Source organism: Lynx rufus, unplaced genomic scaffold (genome assembly GCF_022079265.1).
Source record: "Lynx rufus isolate CCGP_SWC_20201006 ecotype Redwood Valley unplaced genomic scaffold, mLynRuf1.p SCAF_1, whole genome shotgun sequence".
Lineage (NCBI taxonomy): Eukaryota > Metazoa > Chordata > Mammalia > Carnivora > Felidae > Lynx > Lynx rufus.
In genome coordinates, this window is record NW_025814823.1 from 133,157,305 (window position 1) to 133,177,679 (window position 20,375).

Sequence of the window (20,375 nt, forward strand, 5' to 3'; positions counted from 1 at the left end):
GAGTATCAGATGTACTAGATTATTCATTGTACTCAGATCTAGCACTGTATCCTATGTAGAATAGCTGCTTATTGTTATTTTTCTGTCCTAGAACTCTTTTTTAAACCATTCCCACACCCTAGCCATTTTTCACGTAACACAAAATCTCAGGCCCTTCTTAGAAATGAAAGGGAATTTGAAGGGTATCTATCCTTTCCTTTCATCCTTGCCTCACTCCTCCCCATAAGTGCCTGAACTGGTCTGTAGTATCTCTACCAAATATTTATCCAGCCTTTGCCTTTATGGCGTTAATGAAACTTACTATCCAGCTGGCCCTTAGATAGTTTAGGTTTCATGATAATAGTGGTAGTGATATTTGAGTACTTAGTAGTTGTTGCTTATTACTATGCTAAATATTTTACATATTACTTTCTAACTGTCACAATGAGGTAGAAGAAGAGGAATATGTCTAGGAAAGAACTTACCTGCCATCTTGTTTAACGATATTTTAAAAATTAAAAACCTAGCACCCAAATACCTTAAAATTGAAGATCCTGAGCCCTATGTACTATTACTGACAACTGTAAACACAAATTCAGACTAATTGAACTGTGTTCCTTTTGGAACAAAAAAAATATTTTTAATTCATACAATCTCCTATTTCTGTGTCTATATATACAGTTTCTATGATTTGGGTAGAATTGCATTAGTTAAAAACAGCCTTTAAGGTTGTAAAAATACTGTTATTATCTTCTTTTGTTTTGTTTTTAAGTAAGCTCTGTGCCCAACTTGGAGCTTGAAGTCCTGACCCTGAGTTCCACAGTCACGTGCTCCACCAACTGAGCCAGCCAAGTGCCCAAGTTATTATCTTTTCATTATTACTTAAAAAAAAAATAATACTTTTTAATGTACCTGTCTATAATGGAGTATAAATATTGTCTATTTCTGTTTATATAAAAAAAAGCCATTTCATATATTGATAGTTTATTTTTCATATGCAGTTCTTTGAAATGGCTTAAAAACAGGAAAAGAGAGCTGACCTTGTGAAAACTCCTTGATTGGTAATTTTTTTTAATTGACTGTATTGCTCATTTTATTTTCAGGATAGATCAAAACGGTTGCATACATGTATGAAATAATTTCTTCCCCGGATAAATTTACCTAAGCTGTGAACTATACTATTTATTCTTTATTATTATGACTTTTTAAAGTAATGAATGTGGGGGCACCTGGCTGGCTTAGTCAATAGGGCATGCAAGTCTTGATCTCTGGGTTGTGAGTTCAAGCCTCACATTGGGCATAGAGCCTACTTTCAAAAGACAATTGTAACTGAGTGGAAGAGCCATAGTCACTAAAATTAATTGATGTCCTTAGAAAAACATTGTGTAATAACATCTTGCCAGTAGTAAAAACTAAATCAAATTGTCGGTAACCTTAACATATATTTGTCAAAAACTAATGGTATTACGAGTTTTAAATTCTTTAATCTTTGTGTGTATTAGGACTGAATTTTCAAAAGTGGCTTTGGTTGTCTTTATCCATATAACTTTTTATATATTTGAACCAGTACAATATAAATGCCATTTGTCTTCACTTCAAAGTATTAAACACAAATTCTTAGTGACTTTATCAACGGCTTAAGTTTTTTTGTTTCAGATGATACAAAGGATACAGATTCTTTATCAGATGAAGTTACACACAATAGCAATCAGAATAACAGCAACTGTTCTTCTCCATCTCGGATGTCTGATTCAGTTTCTCTTAATACTGATAGTAGTCAAGATACCTCACTCTGCTCTCCAATGAAACAAACCCATATTGGTGGTATTAATTCCAAAATCAGGTTTGTGACATCTTAACAGAATAATTTTTTTGTACAATAGAGATAATAAGGCAAATCAATATATGGACTAAAACCAAAGATTTCACAAATTAATATTATAGAAGTAGATCAGGTAGTGTATGGTTTCTTCTCCATTTTATTACTAATTACTTAACTTTTCTACATTTCCATTTTAAATTAGTTTTTTAAATGGGGAAGCAGAAGGGACCAGGCTGGCTCAGTCCAAACAGTTTGTGACTCTTGATCACTGGGTTCTGGGTTCAAGCCTCACATGGGTGTAGGGATTACTAAAAAAAATAAACTTTTAAAAATATAAATGGGGAAGAAAAGATTTAAAATATCCTAATTCTCCTCATTAAAAAGTTGAACACCTTTATGATATTTTTAGGTATTACAACATAAATAGCTTGTTTGGAGTAATTCAAGTTGAAATAGGTTTTTTTTAGATACTCTTTTTGGGGGAGTGTCATTAAAGAGCATTCAGTACTTTTAATTACTTCTGTATCTTTGACTTAGACTTAAATTTGTAGGTCAGACTCTGAAACAAGACTTAATTCCTACAGGCTGAAATTAGCTGAAGTTTAAAACATCTATTATTTGAGCTCTCAATATATTTGGCTATCAAAATAAGACTGTTGTTTTACTTTCATGTTATAATATATCAGCTAGGTGCCTATTAGAAAGATTTGGGTTTCTACTGAACCCACAGCTAATTGTGTAGAAACTGTTGACTACTTTTTAGAGGCAAATGATTCTTAAATTCCAGGCATCTTAAGTCAAATTTTGTATTTATTGATTTGAATTGTTGTAAAAGGAAAATGAATTTTATGTCTCAAAATGAGTTTAGCCGTTATGTAGTTGTAATTATGATTATTTATATGTTTTCTGAATTTGAGACTAAAACCTAGTGGTAAAATAATAATTTTTATAACCTCTTAGATGTTAAAATAATGAGTAATTTCTTGAATAATAAAATGTTACTGATATTTTGTTGGGAATTACTTGAGTATTTTATAAATCATGTTTTTTATGTAATGAAATAAAGGCTAAGAAAGGGATATATCCACAACTTTCTTTGTTGTATTTCTAATAATATAGTCTATTACCCAATGGGAAGATGAATACTAAGGAATACTTGTTGAAACATAACTTGAATATTTATACAAAATGACACAAATATGTTTTCATATTTGTGTGAAATAGATTTTTTTATTTCTACCAAGTAGAAATAAAATGTTTTCTGTAATTTTGGAAGAGCACATTTATAAATATTTGCCAAATAAAATGAAGTCATTTAGACATCATTAGATTTAGTTTTGCTTTTGATCTTCAAATTATTTTTTCAATGTTGCATTTTTTATTTTTTTTTTAAATCAACATACAGTAAAATAGAATTTTTGTTGAGTTCTACAAGTTTTGTTTTTAGTATTGTTGATTGTCTTTACATTTTGTAGATCTTTGAGTAATTGTTTATTTCTTACCTTTTTATAATGTATTTATGTATTTGAATCTAATAATTACTTAGTTAATGATTAACTATAGTTAATAATTATTAGTAATTATTATTAACTGCAGTTAATGTAAGGTTTCAGAATTATTTGTAAAAATGTTTTGTGCTCTTCACTCAACACTTGAAGTCATTGGCTTTCCATGTATCTACCTATCTTTCAAGCATTTCATGTTTTAGCATTCGTGAAAACGTGCATAAGTCCATTTTTCTTCACCACTTAGCCTTATTAATCTATATCGTGGCAAAGTGATTGGTATTATTGATTGTGAATTTTAATTAATGTTTTACTTATCTCCATTTAATGTAAATCTACATTACTTTATTATTCGATAATATTTTAAAATAACATACTTGCTAATAAATGACTTTCGTCTTTGACTCTCATCAGCTCTTTTAACTTTGTGTAGCTACACATTAATTAGTTATTAATGTTTTTGTTACTAAGAAACTTGGCTTTATGATGTTTATGATAACATTATCTTTGTTTTAGGCAAGAAGATGAAAATTTTAACAGCCTTTTACAAAATGGAGATATTTTAAATCATTCAACAGAAGAAAACTACCAGGTTCATGATAAAAAAGATTTTAACTTACCTGAATATGATTTGAATATTGAAGAACGATTAGTTCTTATTGAGAAAGGTGTTGACTCAACAGCCACATCTGATGAATCTCACAAATTAGACCATATCAATATGAATCTTAATAAACTTGTAACTAATGATACATTTCAACCAGAAATAGTGGAAAGATCCAAGACACAAGATATAGTGCTTGGAACGGACTTTTTAAGCATTAATGCTAAAGGAGAAGCTGAGCACTTGGAAAATGGAAATAAGTATCCTAATCTGGAATGTGTAAATAAGACAAATGGACATCCTGAGGACACTCCACAGTCCCCTAGGAGGACTGAACCACATGACACTGATTCGTCTGTTGATATGGGTATTTCCAAAAGCACTGAAGATCTCTCCCCTCAGAAAAGTGGGCCAATTGGATCTGTTGTGAAATCTCATAGTATAACTAATATGGAGACTGGAGGACTAAAAATCTATGACATTGTTAGTGATAATGGACCACAGCAGCCAAGTACAACAGTTAAAGTAACATCTACTGTTGATGGAAAAAATATTGTCAGGAGCAAGTCTGCTACACTTTTGTATGATCAACCATTGCAAGTATTTACTGGTTCTTCTTCATCTTCTGATTTAATATCAGGTACAAAGGCAATTTTCAAGTTTGACTCAAATCATAATCCTGAAGAGCCAAATATAATAAGAGGCTCCACAATAAGTGGCCCACAATCTACACCTCAAATATATGGTCCTCCACAATATAATATTCAATACAGTAGCAGTGCTGCTGTCAAGGACACTATGTGGCACAGCAAACAAAATCCCCAGATAGATCATGTCAGTTTTCCTCCTCAGCGCCTTCCTAGATCAGAGAGCACAGAAAATCACGGTTACGCTAAGCATTCTGCCAATATGAATTTCTCTAACCATAACAATGTTCGAGCTAGTACTGGATACCATTTACATCAGAGAATGGGCCCAGGAAGACATGGGGAAGTGTGGGCCATCTCACCAAATGAACGACTCATTCCTGGAGCAACTCGAACTACGATTCAGCGACAAAGTAGTGTGTCCTCTACAGCTTCTGTAAATCTTGGTGAGTCAGGTCCCACAAGGCGGGCCCAAATTCCAGAAGGAGATTATTTGTCGTACAGAGAGTTACATTCAGTGGGAAGAACTCCAGTGATGTCAGGATCACAGAGACCTCTTTCTGCACGAACATACAGCATCGATGGTCCAAATGCATCAAGGCCTCAGAGTGCTCGACCCTCCGTTAGTGAAATACCAGAGAGAACTATGTCAGTTAGTGATTTTAATTATTCACGGACTAGTCCTTCAAAAAGACCAAATGCAAGAGTTGGTTCTGAGCATTCTTTATTAGATCCTCCAGGAAAAAGTAAAGTTCCTCATGACTGGCGAGAGCAAGTACTACGACACATCGAGGCCAAAAAATTAGAAAAGGTAATTAAATATGAATTTTTCATTTTCCTCTCTATGAATTTATTTTTCTTAAAAATATTTGGTATTCTTTGTTTTTTAAACAAGGTGATACAAGATGCTCTGAATTACTGAATACATACTTAACATTTGAGGAGTTTTTTCTTAGTGTTTTCAATAGAGTCTAAGTTTAGACTTAGCCAGACTCAAAAACAACTGAGATGGTAGTATATGCTTCTTTTCTGCCTCTTATTCCCCAGTGTTTTCTAATGATCTTAAATTCATTGCCTGTGTTTATGTGTGTATCTCTTTTAGATTCTGCCACACATACTGTAAATAATACATGTGTATACATGTGTACCTCCTTTTAGCAGTTTTTGACCTCCTGCTCTCGTCTATTAATTACTCTTGGTTATGTAAATATGTGTATAAAAATATAACTATATAGTTAGAAAAATAACAGGAAATACAAATATTTCATCTAAGATTTTTTTTTCCCAGAGAATGTTAAAAGACTAACACTGTCACTGACATAGATAGCTTCTGGCATGGCATTTATTCTTGACTTTTTTGAACTGCATTTCTGACTTCTCTGACCTCAAGTGTCTGTCGCTCTAATGAAGTTTAGAAATGATTGGTAAAACAAGAGGCTTCTCTTCAGTTTAACTTCACATGTAGATGTCATTTTTTTGAAAGGAGTTAAAATTTTTTAAAATTACATAAAACTGATAAATTAGTGTCACAGTTCTTTGGCTTTGGCTCAAGTGTATGGGGCACATTTTTAAAGATTTAATTTCATATCTCTCAGTAGTTTTTACCCAAGAATTTTGTTATCTCTGCTTATTAAATATGTTTTTTAAAACAGCTAAATGTATACAACCTCAGTTAGTCATTTAAAAAAAATTCCCTAGGTCTAATTTTTTTAGAAGTAAACCCGTAAAATATGATTAGTACCATATATCAATTCACATTAAACTTCTGCCTGTAATTATTAGCTCTTTTCAGTGCTGTCTTCCCAACTTTAAATAGCTGTGCATCTAATGGTCTTAGGCAACCTCATTCTCTTCCATTTTGTTTCAGTATAACTGTATAAATTGTTGGTTCTTTGGACTTGTGTGCCTTTTCTAAGGAATTTGGAAATTTCTTAAGCAGAGGAATACCACAGCTGTTTTATAAGTAAACTTCTGGAGATAATATGGAATTGGAAGGAGGGAGGGCTATAGTTTTTTGTTGTTGTTTTGTTTTGTTTTTTTGAGAAGGAAGAGGCTACAGTTAAGTTGATTGAGCTATGAGGCTATCTGGTGGTCCAGAAAATAAATGAGAAATGTTTCGAAGGAACTGAGACAAAGGCAAGAATTCAAGACACCGTTTTGAAACACACTTTATAATATCTGACTCGTGATTGGAATATTCCTCTAATAATAAGTCTTTGAGGAAAAGGGATTAAGCTTGAGTGGTGCCTTGAATGACTGGTTGTTGGGATTGCCAGAATAGAGAAGGAATAACAGATTTGGATAAAGAGATGAGTCTGGTTATCATTATATTCTATAGAGTTGACATGTCAGGAGCTATTCTCCCACTACTGTCTGACGGAGATATACCTAGACTTTAGTCATCAGGAAGCAGGTAGCAGCTACCCCATTGTTCATTGTATCTCTCTGCTTTTTATATTTAGAAATTTGCTGTACAATTACTTGAGGACTACATGCCAGTAGTTTCCCACTTGTGCCCACTGGTAATTTAGAAGTGAAAATTAGTCCAAGGAAACTAAGAAAAGCCTTGTGAGGACACAGAGCAACATGATTTAGACCAAACACTTGGAAGCTTTGGTTGAAAATGGTGGAGGGTGATGGAAAATCTCTTTTGCTCCTCTGCAGTTCCTCTTCCTCCCCCAAATATAATTCTGATGGCAGGTAGACATTTGAAAAATTTCCCCAGGGAATTTCACAATGCCCAACCCTCCCTTTAGAGGTAAGTCCCCAAATCATAAGTTGCTACTTTGCCCAGCTTAGTTGTTTAGCATTAATACAATGATTAGATAAGTTAAAGCTTACTTGGTTTTTAAACCTTGTTATAGTAACTTTCCTTCCTGTCCCTGCAACAAAACTGTACCTGGAACCCAAACATGTGATTATATCTCACCTCATTCTTCTCAAGACTTGTTTAATTAAACTAATGATTCTTATAAGAAGCACTCAACCAGAATATGATTAATGTAACATGAAAATTGCCACATTCATTTGCTTTTATACAGCTATTAGCCTGTAATGAACATCATTGTCCAGGACATATTCCTTAACTGAGCTCTGCACAATGTGTTGTGTTGTAACAGGATGCAGTTTTATATGGACGTCTATGTACAACCCTGAATTACAAACCAGATGTGTTCTGAGCTTCAGCCTTCTTAGTCAGTGAAATATTTACAAAAACCTTATATATGTTCAAAGACAACAGAAAAAGCTTTGATTCCTGGATTTACATATCATTAAAAAGGGTCATTTGTAACACATGAGTATGTGTTGTTTATGTTGGGGCGGGGGGGTTAGTGTGTGTAATTTCTTTATTTTTACATTCTAATCAAATGTTTATGGAACCTCTGAATTGCCACTGCCAAATCCTTGTTGTTTGTAAAATGGTCTGGGAAAGTATAGTTGTGGCCTCTTAAGTTTAGCTTTTTCTTTACTCATTACTTTGGAATCCACAAAATAACTAAAAGAGTGCATTGTAATTTTATAGATCTCTTTCATTCTGGAAGGCCATATTAATGTTTCTTGATATTAGAGATCAACTTCATAATCGGGAGAAGGTATATAGGTTCTCTGAGAGTAATATAGAAATGCTTGTAAGCTTACAAGCTTGTAATGACAACATACACATATAATGCTTACAAGCATTTCTATACTTCTTGATAAGCAAGCCGTGCTCAAAGTGTGGTTACTCTCAATTTAACCATAAGACCATCCAATATTCAGGGACATAAGTAAAAGCATCCACATGAAAAAACAGCATTTAACAGCTCTAGGAGTAAACAAGCAGGAACAATGAAAATCAGGCATTGTGTTTATTGAGGTACATTTTTTAGGCAGCTCTGGGATTAGTGATTGGGCATTCATGTAAACTCAGTCTGCATGAAGATTCCATCAGTGATTCTTCAAGTTTAAGCAGCAAATGCCACTGCTAACTCCTAAAATCTTAAGTATCTATTTATTTGAATGGGAAATTTTTTTTACAAGTACATTTTCTAGGGGTTTTTTTCTTCTGGTAATTTGAGAGCAGGGAGAGCCTTGTAAATGCTATATACTAAAACTTTGCGTTATATACTAAAACTATGTTAACCTTTTTTCTAATGTAAGACATGTTTCTAAATGTAGAAGGTAATTTTTTTTTAGAGATGGTAATGGCCAAAAAAAGGAAGGAAGGAAGGAAGGAAGGAAGGAAGGAAGGAAGGGAGGGAGGGAGGGAGGGAGGGAGGGAGGAAGGAAGAAATTGCAATGGCCAAAAGCCAAGTGTTTTTTGCCGATAATATTTTGTGCTATGTACGTATGTTTAAACTGAAGCTGAGAAATCAGCTTGTATTCCTTATAGAACTACACATATATACATACATTTAAGTTTGACATCAATTCCTGTTTTCTGATAAACTTCCAATAAGATGTATTAGGAGTAAAGGAAATAATTGCATTGTAAAAGACACTATATGTTTGTACTTTCTTTAGTGTTTAAATATGTGAATGGTTGGATTTACATGTACTTTATGTGTATATGTGTATGTTGTCATGTAAATAATATGGTAAATAGTGCCAATTTCTTGCAGTGGCACTGAAAATTCAGTGCATGATATTCCTGTGTGGTATTGGGGTTACTTATAAATACGTCTATGTACATAACATGTCTTGTGAATTTTGCATGCTACACTAATCTCTGTTAAATCTATCCCCTCTTTATTCAGAGCATGCTGTCAAGGTCCTTTAATTCCAATTTTACTGCTGTAAGCAACTTTCACTATGGCAGCTCTAGGGATCTGCATGGCAGCCAAGGCAGCCTTGCCTTGAGTGTTGCAGACGGAAGAGGTTCTGGTGGGCACATTTTTCGAGTGAGTACCTGTAGTAGACCAGTACTTTTAGTACACAGAAGAGAAAAAAAGACCCCACATTTTAATGCTTTCATGTTTTTAGAAAATACGTTTTTACTGTGGGTTAGATACTTTGATAACCTTCTGGTTCTTCCATGGCTTAGTTCTAAAACTTTCTGCAAAGCCGATTTAGTATTTATCTCTCAAGTTTCTCTGGCCATCAGCTAAGGATGTAGTCTGCTCTTGTTTATGTAAATAGGGGTGAGCAATAGGAATAACTGAGAGTTGTTTTTTTTCCTACTTATTATGCTTTATGGTGTTTTCTCTTAATAAAATTAACTAACTCTCCCTAAATCAAGGTTTAAGGCTATGCTGTATATAGTACACAGTGGGGTTGTGGGGAAGAATAATTTTTAGTGATTGAGAATTGGCAGATGAAAAGCACTGCCTAGAAGTAAGTTTAATCACAGTTTGCTAGATAGGATTAAATGTGAGACTGGAGAAATTCTAAGAAATACCAATGAAAAGGCAAAAGCCAAATTCTTTTATTAATGGTTAATAGTCATTAACGGTATTTATTTATTTATTTATTTATTTATTTATTTATTTATTGAGAAAGAGAGAGAATCCCAAGCAGACTCCTCCTCATTCAATGCAGAGCCTGACACGGGGCTCAAACCCATAAACCATGAGATCAAGACCTGAGCTGAGATTAAGAGTCGGATGTTTAACCGACTGAGCCAACCAAGCTCCCCAATGGCATATTCTTTTAATGAAAGTTAAGGGTAAGGGTTAAGAATGGCAGAGAAGGAGAAAGAACAGAACAGCTCTGGCCTGGCTCTATTTTAAGATTTTTCTCTTAATAACAACGTGAGGTGTAGTATGGCCTCAAAATAAATACTTCCTTCTCCCCCTTTCCTTTCATTCCAAAAAGATTTTTCTCCTTTTTACAGCCTTACTTGTCTCCTCCCCATAGTTTTATTTCCATGTTTACTCTGATTACTTCTGGGTCCTTTGCTTTTTCCTGAGGGTCCCATCCTCTTTTTAGTACATAGCTGGCTTTGCTCTGTTGTGTTCTAAGGCAAGAGCAGTCTCCTGGATTCACTCCGCTGTGGCTGGGCTTCACTCTTCTTGCTCTGCCCTCTGTCATCTGCCACCACTTGGATTCCATGTTAGAGTGATAGCATTTGTTTTGTAATTTATCCCTTTGAAATGGAGAGAGAAGGGTGATAGCTATTAAGCCCAGCATTTCTGGTACTCTTTCCAACTGAAGCCAAAGAATGGACACAAGAGGCTTTTATCAACTCAGGGGTTATCTTTATAGTCATCTGGAACAGTTATTCTTTCCAAATTCTTGTACAGTAATATTTTTTGCTTGTTATTCTTACATTCAGAGCCTTTGAGTCTATTGCATTTTACTTTTTCATTCATAATATATAGTTGTTCTTTTAAAGACCTGAATAGACTGGAGTTTAAACTTGAAGCTATGACCTAAGTTGATTGCTGTGGGTTCTGAGAGCACATCTCAGAAATGAGGAAGGAAGGCAAAATATTCATTGCATAAATACACAAAATTAGATCAAACCAAATCTAAAAATGCTAATCCATGCTTTGAATGAGCAACTAATTACACATGATAGCTCTGTTGCAGATAAAGTTTATAAGATTAAATTACAAGCCCTTAGGTTTTTATGTATCCTGTGGTATATCATAATAAAGTAGATTTCAGATTATTTTTCAGTATGATGATGTAGTTTACATACCTGTGTTGCTAGCCACATACTGTTTTGAAAGTTACAATAGTGCTATTTATCACAATCCCTTTAGTTTTCAAGAATATAGCTAGGTATATTTAGAACTAGATTAAAATGAAAAGTACAGGCATCTTTCTTCCCAGCATGTTTGTAAAAAATATTCAGAGATAATGAGATAACTGAGTCTGCTTTTTTCTCTAAACCTGTCATTGAGGTAAACTAGAAGGATATTATTGGTCATATAAAAATATGAACTCTAGTTAATTTTAAGCGTTTCACCAAACCATTGGTTTTGAAAATACTGAGCTAATACTATGATACAATTAAGTTAAAGTGAATTTTATGAGACTATATATTTATTAATACTGTTCATCATTAAAAAGAAGATCCCAGGTGGCACTGTGCTGTTAAAAGAATAGCAGTTAATTTTTTTTCCAAAAAACCCAAAAACCTTTATATATACTCAACAAGAGATTGTTTTAGTTGCTCTTAAAATTTGGGACTCTTAACTTTGATTAATAACTAAATTCTTCACAGTATTGAAAGCTAGGTATTACTGTAAATATAACAGAAAGCATTATGAAGAAATAGCTTAACAGTGTATGTTAAAAGTACTAATAATTTTTACAGTTTTGTTGAGATGTAATTGACATATTAGTATTAGTCCAAAGTATATATCATAATAATTTGATATATGTATATATTGTGAAATGAATGCCACAACAATTTAGTTAATGTCCATCGTCAAGGTACTGATATTAATGGCAGTTATGATGGTGATGTTTATTGGGTTCTTCATCTTCCCATGATCTAGTAATATTTTTTCCTAATCTCCTTTCACGTGTCATCATCATTTTGATTTTACATCTTAAAGAACATTGTTTGTTTACTTTTTATTTTCCCCTCATTTGAAGCATCCCCAGACATCCTGTCCAGGAGATCCTTGTCAAGACGATCTATTCATTTCAGGACAGCCGAACTACTCATCAGCTACACTTAGTCACAAAGATGTTCCTCCAGACAGCTTGATAAAAGTAGGTGCTCAGGAAATAAATGAACACATCTCTTTGAACTTACTCTGTTTTACAGATTTTAAACTGGAAATATCATGTATGCTTTAACAATGAAAATAAGTTTTTGAGGACTTTTCCTCCTTGATTAGTAAAGATTTTTTTTAAAAACTAATTTAGAAATACGAAATATATTTTTGCCCTGTTATTTCCTGGTTTAGTCCATGATTTTTTTTCCACACTGGAGATTCATTTTATTGTTTTTGATTTCTCTACTATCACCTACTTACCTTATTGTTTGAGTCAGAGGCTCTTTGGCATTCCTGTTTGAGTCAGAGGCTTTTTGGTATTGGAGAATTAAAGATGAACCTGTCTTAAATTCCTCACTTGAGGATATTTTATCATTACTAAAGACATTTTAAAATTCTTTAAATGTAATTAAAAGTCACCTTGAAAGCGTTTTGTGTGTGATAAATGATTGTATTCTTAATACTTTTGTTACTAAAGCATCACTTACTCACAGATTTTACTTTTCTGTCACCCAATACCAGATAGTTAACTCTTTTCTTTAATATTCTCGCTCAGCTATTCTTTCTCTTAACTAATTCCATATCCCTTGTATAACGAGATACAATTATATGAAGCATACTTAACGTATTATATAAAAACCTTTGCATTGTTCTTGAGAGTAGGAACCCAGACATATAGCATAAATTCATACATATCTATTTATTTTACCTTTTTTTTCTTTTTCTTTTAATTGAGCTATGTTAACCAGTTTCTTTTTCTTTTTAATATCAATTTTGTATTCTAGGTTACTGGGTTTGTTTTCATACTTTTATTCTCCTGAGCCATCTGCTAATGATAGCTTATCTTATTCCATGGGTATGTTTAACATTGATGTAAAGTGTCAGGCACAACCAAGAATCTAGGTGTCTAGAAGTCTGAAGCATGGGTCAGAAGTAATTACTGTTTGGAATATTTTCCTTAGGAGAAAGGTATTGAATCTGCACATAGGAATAAATGGTATAAATGTGGAGAAAAGCAAGAGCTATGTGCTGAGTTGTGTATAAGTAATAAAATAACAGCACAAGCAGTTAAATACTCCTGGGCAGATGAATTGCTTCAAATCTACAGAGTTCAAGTAGTAAGCAACCACAATTTAAAAAAAAAAGATATAAAGATAATAAAATACCTCATTCTCTTTTTCTCCAACCAGTGTAAGATTTGTCATAGAGTAATATCATCTTTGTGCTCTGTTATAAAACCCCCATATAAGTTTCCAAACTTGAGAAATAACCAAGTTCTCAAATATAACACAGTGAAAAGGTAGCTTTTTTTTAAAGTAAAAATCTTCACCAAAAGGGAAGCTTCTTTGTTTCCTTCAGCAAGGTTGATGTAAAAAAAGCATGTAGTTCTGAAAAAATTGCCATAATCTTTTCCCAAACTTTTCTACTTTGGAATAATTTTAGGAGAATGGGGCTCAGTATTTATCTCATAGTTTTTCTATAATTCACTTGTGGATGAGATCACCTTTTTATTAATAATCAACAATGAAATTTTAAATGATTGAATAGCTTAAAAGTATTTCCTCTTATATACAAAAATCTCTATATGCAAATATTTATAATACAAATGTAAACTTATTTTTCAGATAGATTTCTCATACTGGGGCACCTGGGTGGCTCAGTCGGTTAAGCGTCCAGATCTTGATTTCCACTCAGGTCATGATATCACAGTATGTGAGATTGAGCCCCACGTTGGGCTGTGCTCTGACAATGGGCCTGCTTGGGATTGCTTCTCTCCCTCTCTCTGCCCCTCCCTGCTCGCACTCTTGCTTGCTCTCTCTCAAAATAAATAAAAAATTCCTCATACCGACATAACAGCCACATTTCCACAAAGGTGGCTTTAAGTCTAAAACTCAGATTCATTCATTCTGAACAATGAGAAGCATTAAAACAAGGATAATTCTTTAACAAAATAATCACCTCAGATTTTTTTGCGTAGCTTGTGAAGAATAAAACAATGTCAAGGCTTAATTTTTGTGGTTAATATTTTATGGAACTAACATTTAGAGAGTTTAAAAATTGCTAACTGGTACACACACACACAAGGAATAAATTTGCTTTTTAATATATTTGTACTTGTTAATTCTGGAAAGAAAGGAATAAAAGTAGAAAATATACTCAGAATAGTAAAAAAATTCTACCACAAAACTTGTTACTTCTGTTCAGAAGAAACATGAAAAAATGCATCTTCTATGTGTGTGTGAGATGGGAAAATTTACCCTTTTACTGGGCTTAAATTTTAAAATTTTGACATAATCACCGTTTGCTGTTATTGTAAGAAAAAACAGGTCCATGCATACCAAATAGAAAAGCAAATAATTTTATGATAACTTATTTGAAACTTTAAAGAGTGAGAATCTGTCTGCCAAGGACTCAGGCAAGTTTAGAATTCATAGCTTTTTTTCTTTTAAAAGTGTAAAATTAGAAAAAATAGTGTAAGTGTCTTGATAATGTATGATTTAGAATGTTACACTCTAGTGCTTTTGTAATACTCCAAGAAGAAAATCCAACTATTTGTAATAAGACATTATTATTGGTCATTTTAAGACACTTCGTGTTTTTCTTAGATGCCTTTGAGTAATGGACAGATGGGCCAGACCCTCAGGCCTCAGGCAAATTATAGTCAAATACATCACCCCCTTCCTCAGGCTTCTGTGGCAAGGCATCCCTCTAGAGAACAACTAATTGATTACTTGATGCTGAAGGTGGCCCACCAGCCTCCATATACACAGCCCCATTGTTCTCCTAGACAAGGCCATGAACTGGCAAGGCAAGAGGTAAGAACAATCAAGAATACTTGAAATATGAAACTAAGCTCTTAATGTACTTTATAGGTTATTTAATTATTAGCAATAAATCCGTGTAGATTTTTAACATAGTTTTTACCATTTTGTTTAAAGGTGTGGTTTCATGTTAAGTTAATAAGGTGTCAAACTTTGTATTTAACTTGACTCTATGATCTCCCATGTTCTGATTAATTGACATAGCATTTAGTGTTTTGGATGTGATTATTTTTTTCCTAAGGTGGTTACGTATCCAAAACTTTTTGATGATATTCCAGTAATCAGACCTTCAGGAATATGAATAGTAGACCATGAAACTTGACTGGCATGTTATGGTTTCCTATTGTTAATTGACACAGAGAGTTTGAAATTTGACCATAGTCTCCAAACTACTTCAAGAATTAAATCTTACAAAGTAGTATTTAAAAGGTGGCTAATCATACATTTGTATATTTGGATAGTTTATTGATAAAATAATACTATTAGAAATGTAGGTAGAGAACAAATGCTTTATTCCTTTTGCTTTAGTCTCTGGGGAAAGGGAGGGTCTTGCAACAAGTTTAGTTCTTGATCTTTTTTTATAACGTGGTTATAAAAAATACTATCAATTGATCATCAATCCTAACATCTTGTGAGCATAGAAACAAATTCAGGAAATGAATCCAACAACCACCCAGGGATTTTTAAATATCTTCTGAAACACCCAGTACACAGAGATACTATGTAATTTAGATATTTTACAGATGGAAACTGATCCTAAAATACATTTTTTGTTTGTATACTCTATATCATTAAAATCCATGATAAAAAAAAAAAAAAAACCCACAGGGTCAACATTAATCAATTGCCTGTCCTTGTAAAACAGCAATAGATTAAGTTAGGAGCTATGCTTTATAATCTCAGCTGTGCCTTTAACTCACTAACTCATTAACATGATATTCCATGTTGTAGTTTCCCTTTATCTGCCTGAATGTTTATTTTAGATGAATCTTTATGTATTTTACCAATAGTTAAATACTGTGTGTAGCTTTTTCTGAGATAGTAGTAATAGTTTATTTTCATACTAATTTAGATCCGAGTGAGAGTTGAAAAGGATCCAGAACTTGGATTCAGCATATCAGGAGGTGTTGGGGGCAGAGGAAATCCATTCAGACCCGAAGACGATGTGAGTTTGTTTGTATGTCTTTGAGATATCCATAAGGATTTATTCACTAACATAGTGCTCTTATACATAAGTGAAAATCTAACAGATACTTTTATAAATTGAGAAAACACATCACCTTTTTTATTTCTCTCTTTATTCAGTTTTTTGTCTTGAAATACCACTTCATATGAATTGTTTGAGGAAAGCAAATTAAACCCCCAATTTTATTTTATTTTTTTCCTGGTGATTTTATTTATTTATTTATTTATTTTAGTATGAAATTTATTGTCAAATTGGTTTCCATACAACACCCAGTGCTCATCCCAACAGGTGCCCTTCTCAGTGCCCATCACCCACTTTCCCCCTCCCTCCCACCCCCCATCAACCCTCAGTTTATTCTCAGTTTTTAAGAGTCTCTTATGGTTTGCCTCCCTCCCTCTCTCTTTTTTTTCCTCCCCCTCCCCCATGGTCTTCTGTTAAGTTTCTCAGGATCCACATAAGAGTGAACACATATGGTATCTGTCTTTCTCTGTTATGACTTATTTCACTTAGCATAACCTTCTCCAGTTCCATCCACATTGCTACAAAAGGCCATATTTCATTCTTTCTCATTGCCAAGTAGTATTCCATTGTGTATATAAACCACAATCTTTTTATCCATTCATCAGTTGATGGACATTTAGGCTCTTTCCATAATTTGGCTATTGTTGAAAGTGCTGCTATAAACATTGGGGTACAAGTGACCCTATGCATCAGCACTCCTGTATCCCTTGGTAAAGTCATAGGAGTGCTATTGCTGGGTCATAGGGTAGATCTATTTTTATTTTTTGAGGAACCTCCACACTGTTTTCCAGAGCTAAACCCCCCAATTTTAAATGTCCATTATATTATGAAGTGATTTTTAAATTTTGTTATTGCTTTTCTGCACATCTGTAGAAATAATTCCATCACTTTAATGAAAATCACTATACTCAAGTCAGAATTATCAGCACCAAAAAAAACATTAGGCTGTGACAATATTCAGAGAAAACTGGGAGAAAAATTGTACTGTAATTCAAGTGTTTGCATACTGTTAAAGAAAAATTGTTCCTTGTTACTCTGTTATTTATGCATCCTGTTTTCCGTTAAATGTTTATCTTTTTTGTTGTTACTGAAGGGTATATTTGTAACAAGGGTACAGCCTGAAGGACCAGCCTCAAAATTATTACAGCCAGGTGATAAAATTATTCAGGTAAATAAGATACATCTTTTTATTATTTTCTTAGTTTTTCATTTTATAACATCTTCCTCATCAAGGAATTATTAAATGCCAGATTTTGAAAATAACTCTTTTGTGAAGTTTATTTTTATATATTTGTGGGTGAAAAACAGTGGCATTTCTTATAAGCTACTCTCTATTATTTTCATCATTTAAAATATTTCTTTCTTGTACGTTGCAAAATCATATGGATATTTTTGAATACATGTTTGATATTTCCTAGCATTTTGTTTAAGTTTAGGAATGCTAACTTCTTTAAAAAAGTTGAAAGAATCTTTTTGCTACAAGAATTAAAGAATTTAGTTCATTTGAAGCACTTGGAACTGTGTGTGTGATATATAGTAAGACTTCAATAAATGTTAGGTCTAAATTATAAGAAATGTAGTGTTTATTGATGGCCCAAGGCAATATGAAGAGTAGGCCTTGCCCTCTGCTATCCTTGCATCTCGGTTGCCTTATTTATATATTAGCACATACACATAACACCTGTCTGACACTGTGTCTTAGACAAGTGCTTCCTAACATTGGATTGCTAATAAGAATCATCTGAAGACAAGGTTCCTGAGTCCCACCTTCAGAGATTTTATTTCCGTAGATGTGGGGTAGGGCCCAGGAGTCTACATGTTATTTTAAATTGCCAAAATAATTCTTATTTTCTGCCAGGTTTGTGGACTACCCAGCAGAAATTTAAGTGCACAGATGCAAATACATTATTATGAAATGTTTTTCTGAAAGATATTTTTCTTCTTTCTTCTAGGCTAATGGCTACAGTTTTATCAATATTGAACATGGACAAGCAGTATCTTTGCTAAAAACTTTCCAGAACACAGTAGAGCTCATCATTGTACGAGAGGTTTCCTCATAAGGAATGTGGACAAAAAGAGGGGGAAGGCAGCAAGATTTATTGGAAGATATTTGCAGGGGAAATTAATATTTTGACTATTTTTATATGTAAAGAAGAACTCAAAAATTATGTTCAAATTTGTACATTAATGAAATCATGGAACTCGTGGTTAGAGGGAAAGAACCACTGTACAGTATATAGGGGAGACTGTTGAATTCATACCATATAAAACTTCTTGTTAGGTTTTTAAACATAGCAATCAAGGCTACAAAAACAAACATATGTTGTTTTTGTATAGATTGTAGGTTTATTTTTGGATTTCATACACATGACTGAACTCTGTGCAAGGCTCTAGTTAGCCTTGATTGTAGCCCAGAGACAGATGGCAGAGCTCTCTGTCTCATAGCTTTTATGCCCTTATTTTTATTCAACTCATATTAATGTTTTTCTGCTGAAACTACTTTTTTTTAATGTGGGCAAGAGATTTGAAGTGTTGGTTTTTGCTATGTGCTTATTGAATTGAAGAGTGAGTAGGTGAAGGTGGTGCTGGTGGGTTCACTTTCCAAGGCCAGATTAAAACCATCAATTCCTATAAAAATCTGGAAGCAAAGATTGAAAAAAACAGCTGTTAATGTGTTTTTATTAATAGAATAATGCAATAAAAATGTAATGTCTTTTTAAAGAAATAAAAAAGACGATAATTGCATTTTACGAGCTCTACAGGATCTGTTCTTGTTCTAGCCATTGACAATGCATTTGCTACTGGTGATTCAATTTTTAATTTTTTAGTCACAGGAAATTTTTAACTCTACTGTAGATGCCTGTCCATGCATTTCTTGTGATATGGAAATCCTTTGATTTTTTGCAAATGGTGGTGTTTTATAATTAGTACTCCGTTTTAATCTTAATTTATAATTTTTATTTTAAGCAGCAAATGAAACTAAAATGGCCAGTTTTGAGATTGTGTTGCTGTAACACAAAACGTAAGCAGATTTAGGAAAGTCTCTCGATCTTGTTTGGTCTCACATTGCCTTGGTAAAGTAAAAGGAAACAGTACGCATGGAGCTAGGAAACCAAAGCAAGTTTGTGAAATTGGCACAGTGATAGAGAATTGCTGTGGAGAGTTGTAGAGCAAAGGGATGGGTCTCTGAGGCCTTCCAGTGTGTCACGGTATTCAAATAAAGGGCTGTTCCTACAGGTAACATTAAATGTGAACTCGACACTTCAGAGTCTTTAAAGGGTTTCTAAGTGTATCAGTGTAATAGAATAGTGTTTTACCACCAGCTGCCTTTGTTCCTCGTTAGTGTAACAAATATTTCATAGATGTCATTAATTTGTTTATCCAAACCATTAATTTTATTTGTTTTTGTTCTGTCTGTGTAATTAAATAAAATTTTAGTAACATGAAATGGTAAGAATTAATGCATGGTTATTTGGACCAGAAAAAAGTGCCACAGAAGACCAATAACTGTTTTTAGTCAAGGCTAGTCTGGAGCCTTTCATTAGAGCAATATTCAGTTATTGCGATTCATTTTTAATTAGTAAGAAATATAATTTTGGAATTTTTAATCTGTTATGCTTTGTTCTTCAACCTTGTTTTAATTAAGACTTTTATAGGACTAGCAAAAATGGCAATTTACATTATTTTTGCAAAAAAAGTTGGACTTGTTGTTTTCTTGCTAGTCAGAGTAAATAGGCAGTAATTTTGAAAAGATGTGAACTCAAATATTGCACTTCTTTCAAGATGTTATCAATTGGTTATTGTACTGTATAGTTTTAATATTAATTGAAACCCTTTAACAACTCTTTGTAAATTTTAACTCATTTTAGTTGTTTTTCAGTACTATTTACATAGGAATTGATTTTTATGGATATAGTAGAAGAAATGTGCTGTATTTTGATAAAATTCATTTATTGTATGTGTGTTGTAATCTCTAAAAAAAAATGACAAACAGCTTCTTTAAGACAAGCCTCAGTGTTCCCTTTATTCATAGTTTATTGTAAAATATTTTGGCACGTCATTTTTTGTTGATCTCAAATTTGCAGTCACATGCCTCAATGTTCCCTTTATTCATAGTTTATTGTAAAATATTTTGGC

At 33.2% G+C, this 20,375-nt stretch overlaps 1 protein-coding gene across 9 annotated transcripts in view; it reads left to right on the forward strand.

The window, feature by feature from the left end:
- ERBIN (erbb2 interacting protein) overlaps positions 1 to 19,686 on the forward strand; it is a 130,858-nt gene extending 111,172 nt beyond the window's left edge. The window contains exons 20-27 of one of the 9 annotated variants that reach the window (XM_047087286.1): positions 1,636 to 1,822; positions 3,823 to 5,368; positions 9,294 to 9,437; positions 12,085 to 12,204; positions 14,816 to 15,025; positions 16,104 to 16,196; positions 17,332 to 17,406; positions 18,191 to 19,686. In XM_047087286.1, the coding sequence (XP_046943242.1) occupies positions 1,636 to 1,822; positions 3,823 to 5,368; positions 9,294 to 9,437; positions 12,085 to 12,204; positions 14,816 to 15,025; positions 16,104 to 16,196; positions 17,332 to 17,406; positions 18,191 to 18,298 (2,483 nt within the window). In that variant the 3' untranslated portion in view covers positions 18,299 to 19,686. The remainder of the gene's footprint in view (positions 1 to 1,635; positions 1,823 to 3,822; positions 5,369 to 9,293; positions 9,438 to 12,084; positions 12,205 to 14,815; positions 15,026 to 16,103; positions 16,197 to 17,331; positions 17,407 to 18,190) is intronic. The other 8 variants (XM_047087305.1, XM_047087295.1, XM_047087324.1 and 5 more) reach the window with 8 other exon arrangements.
- Positions 19,687 to 20,375: the final 689 nt, after the last annotated feature.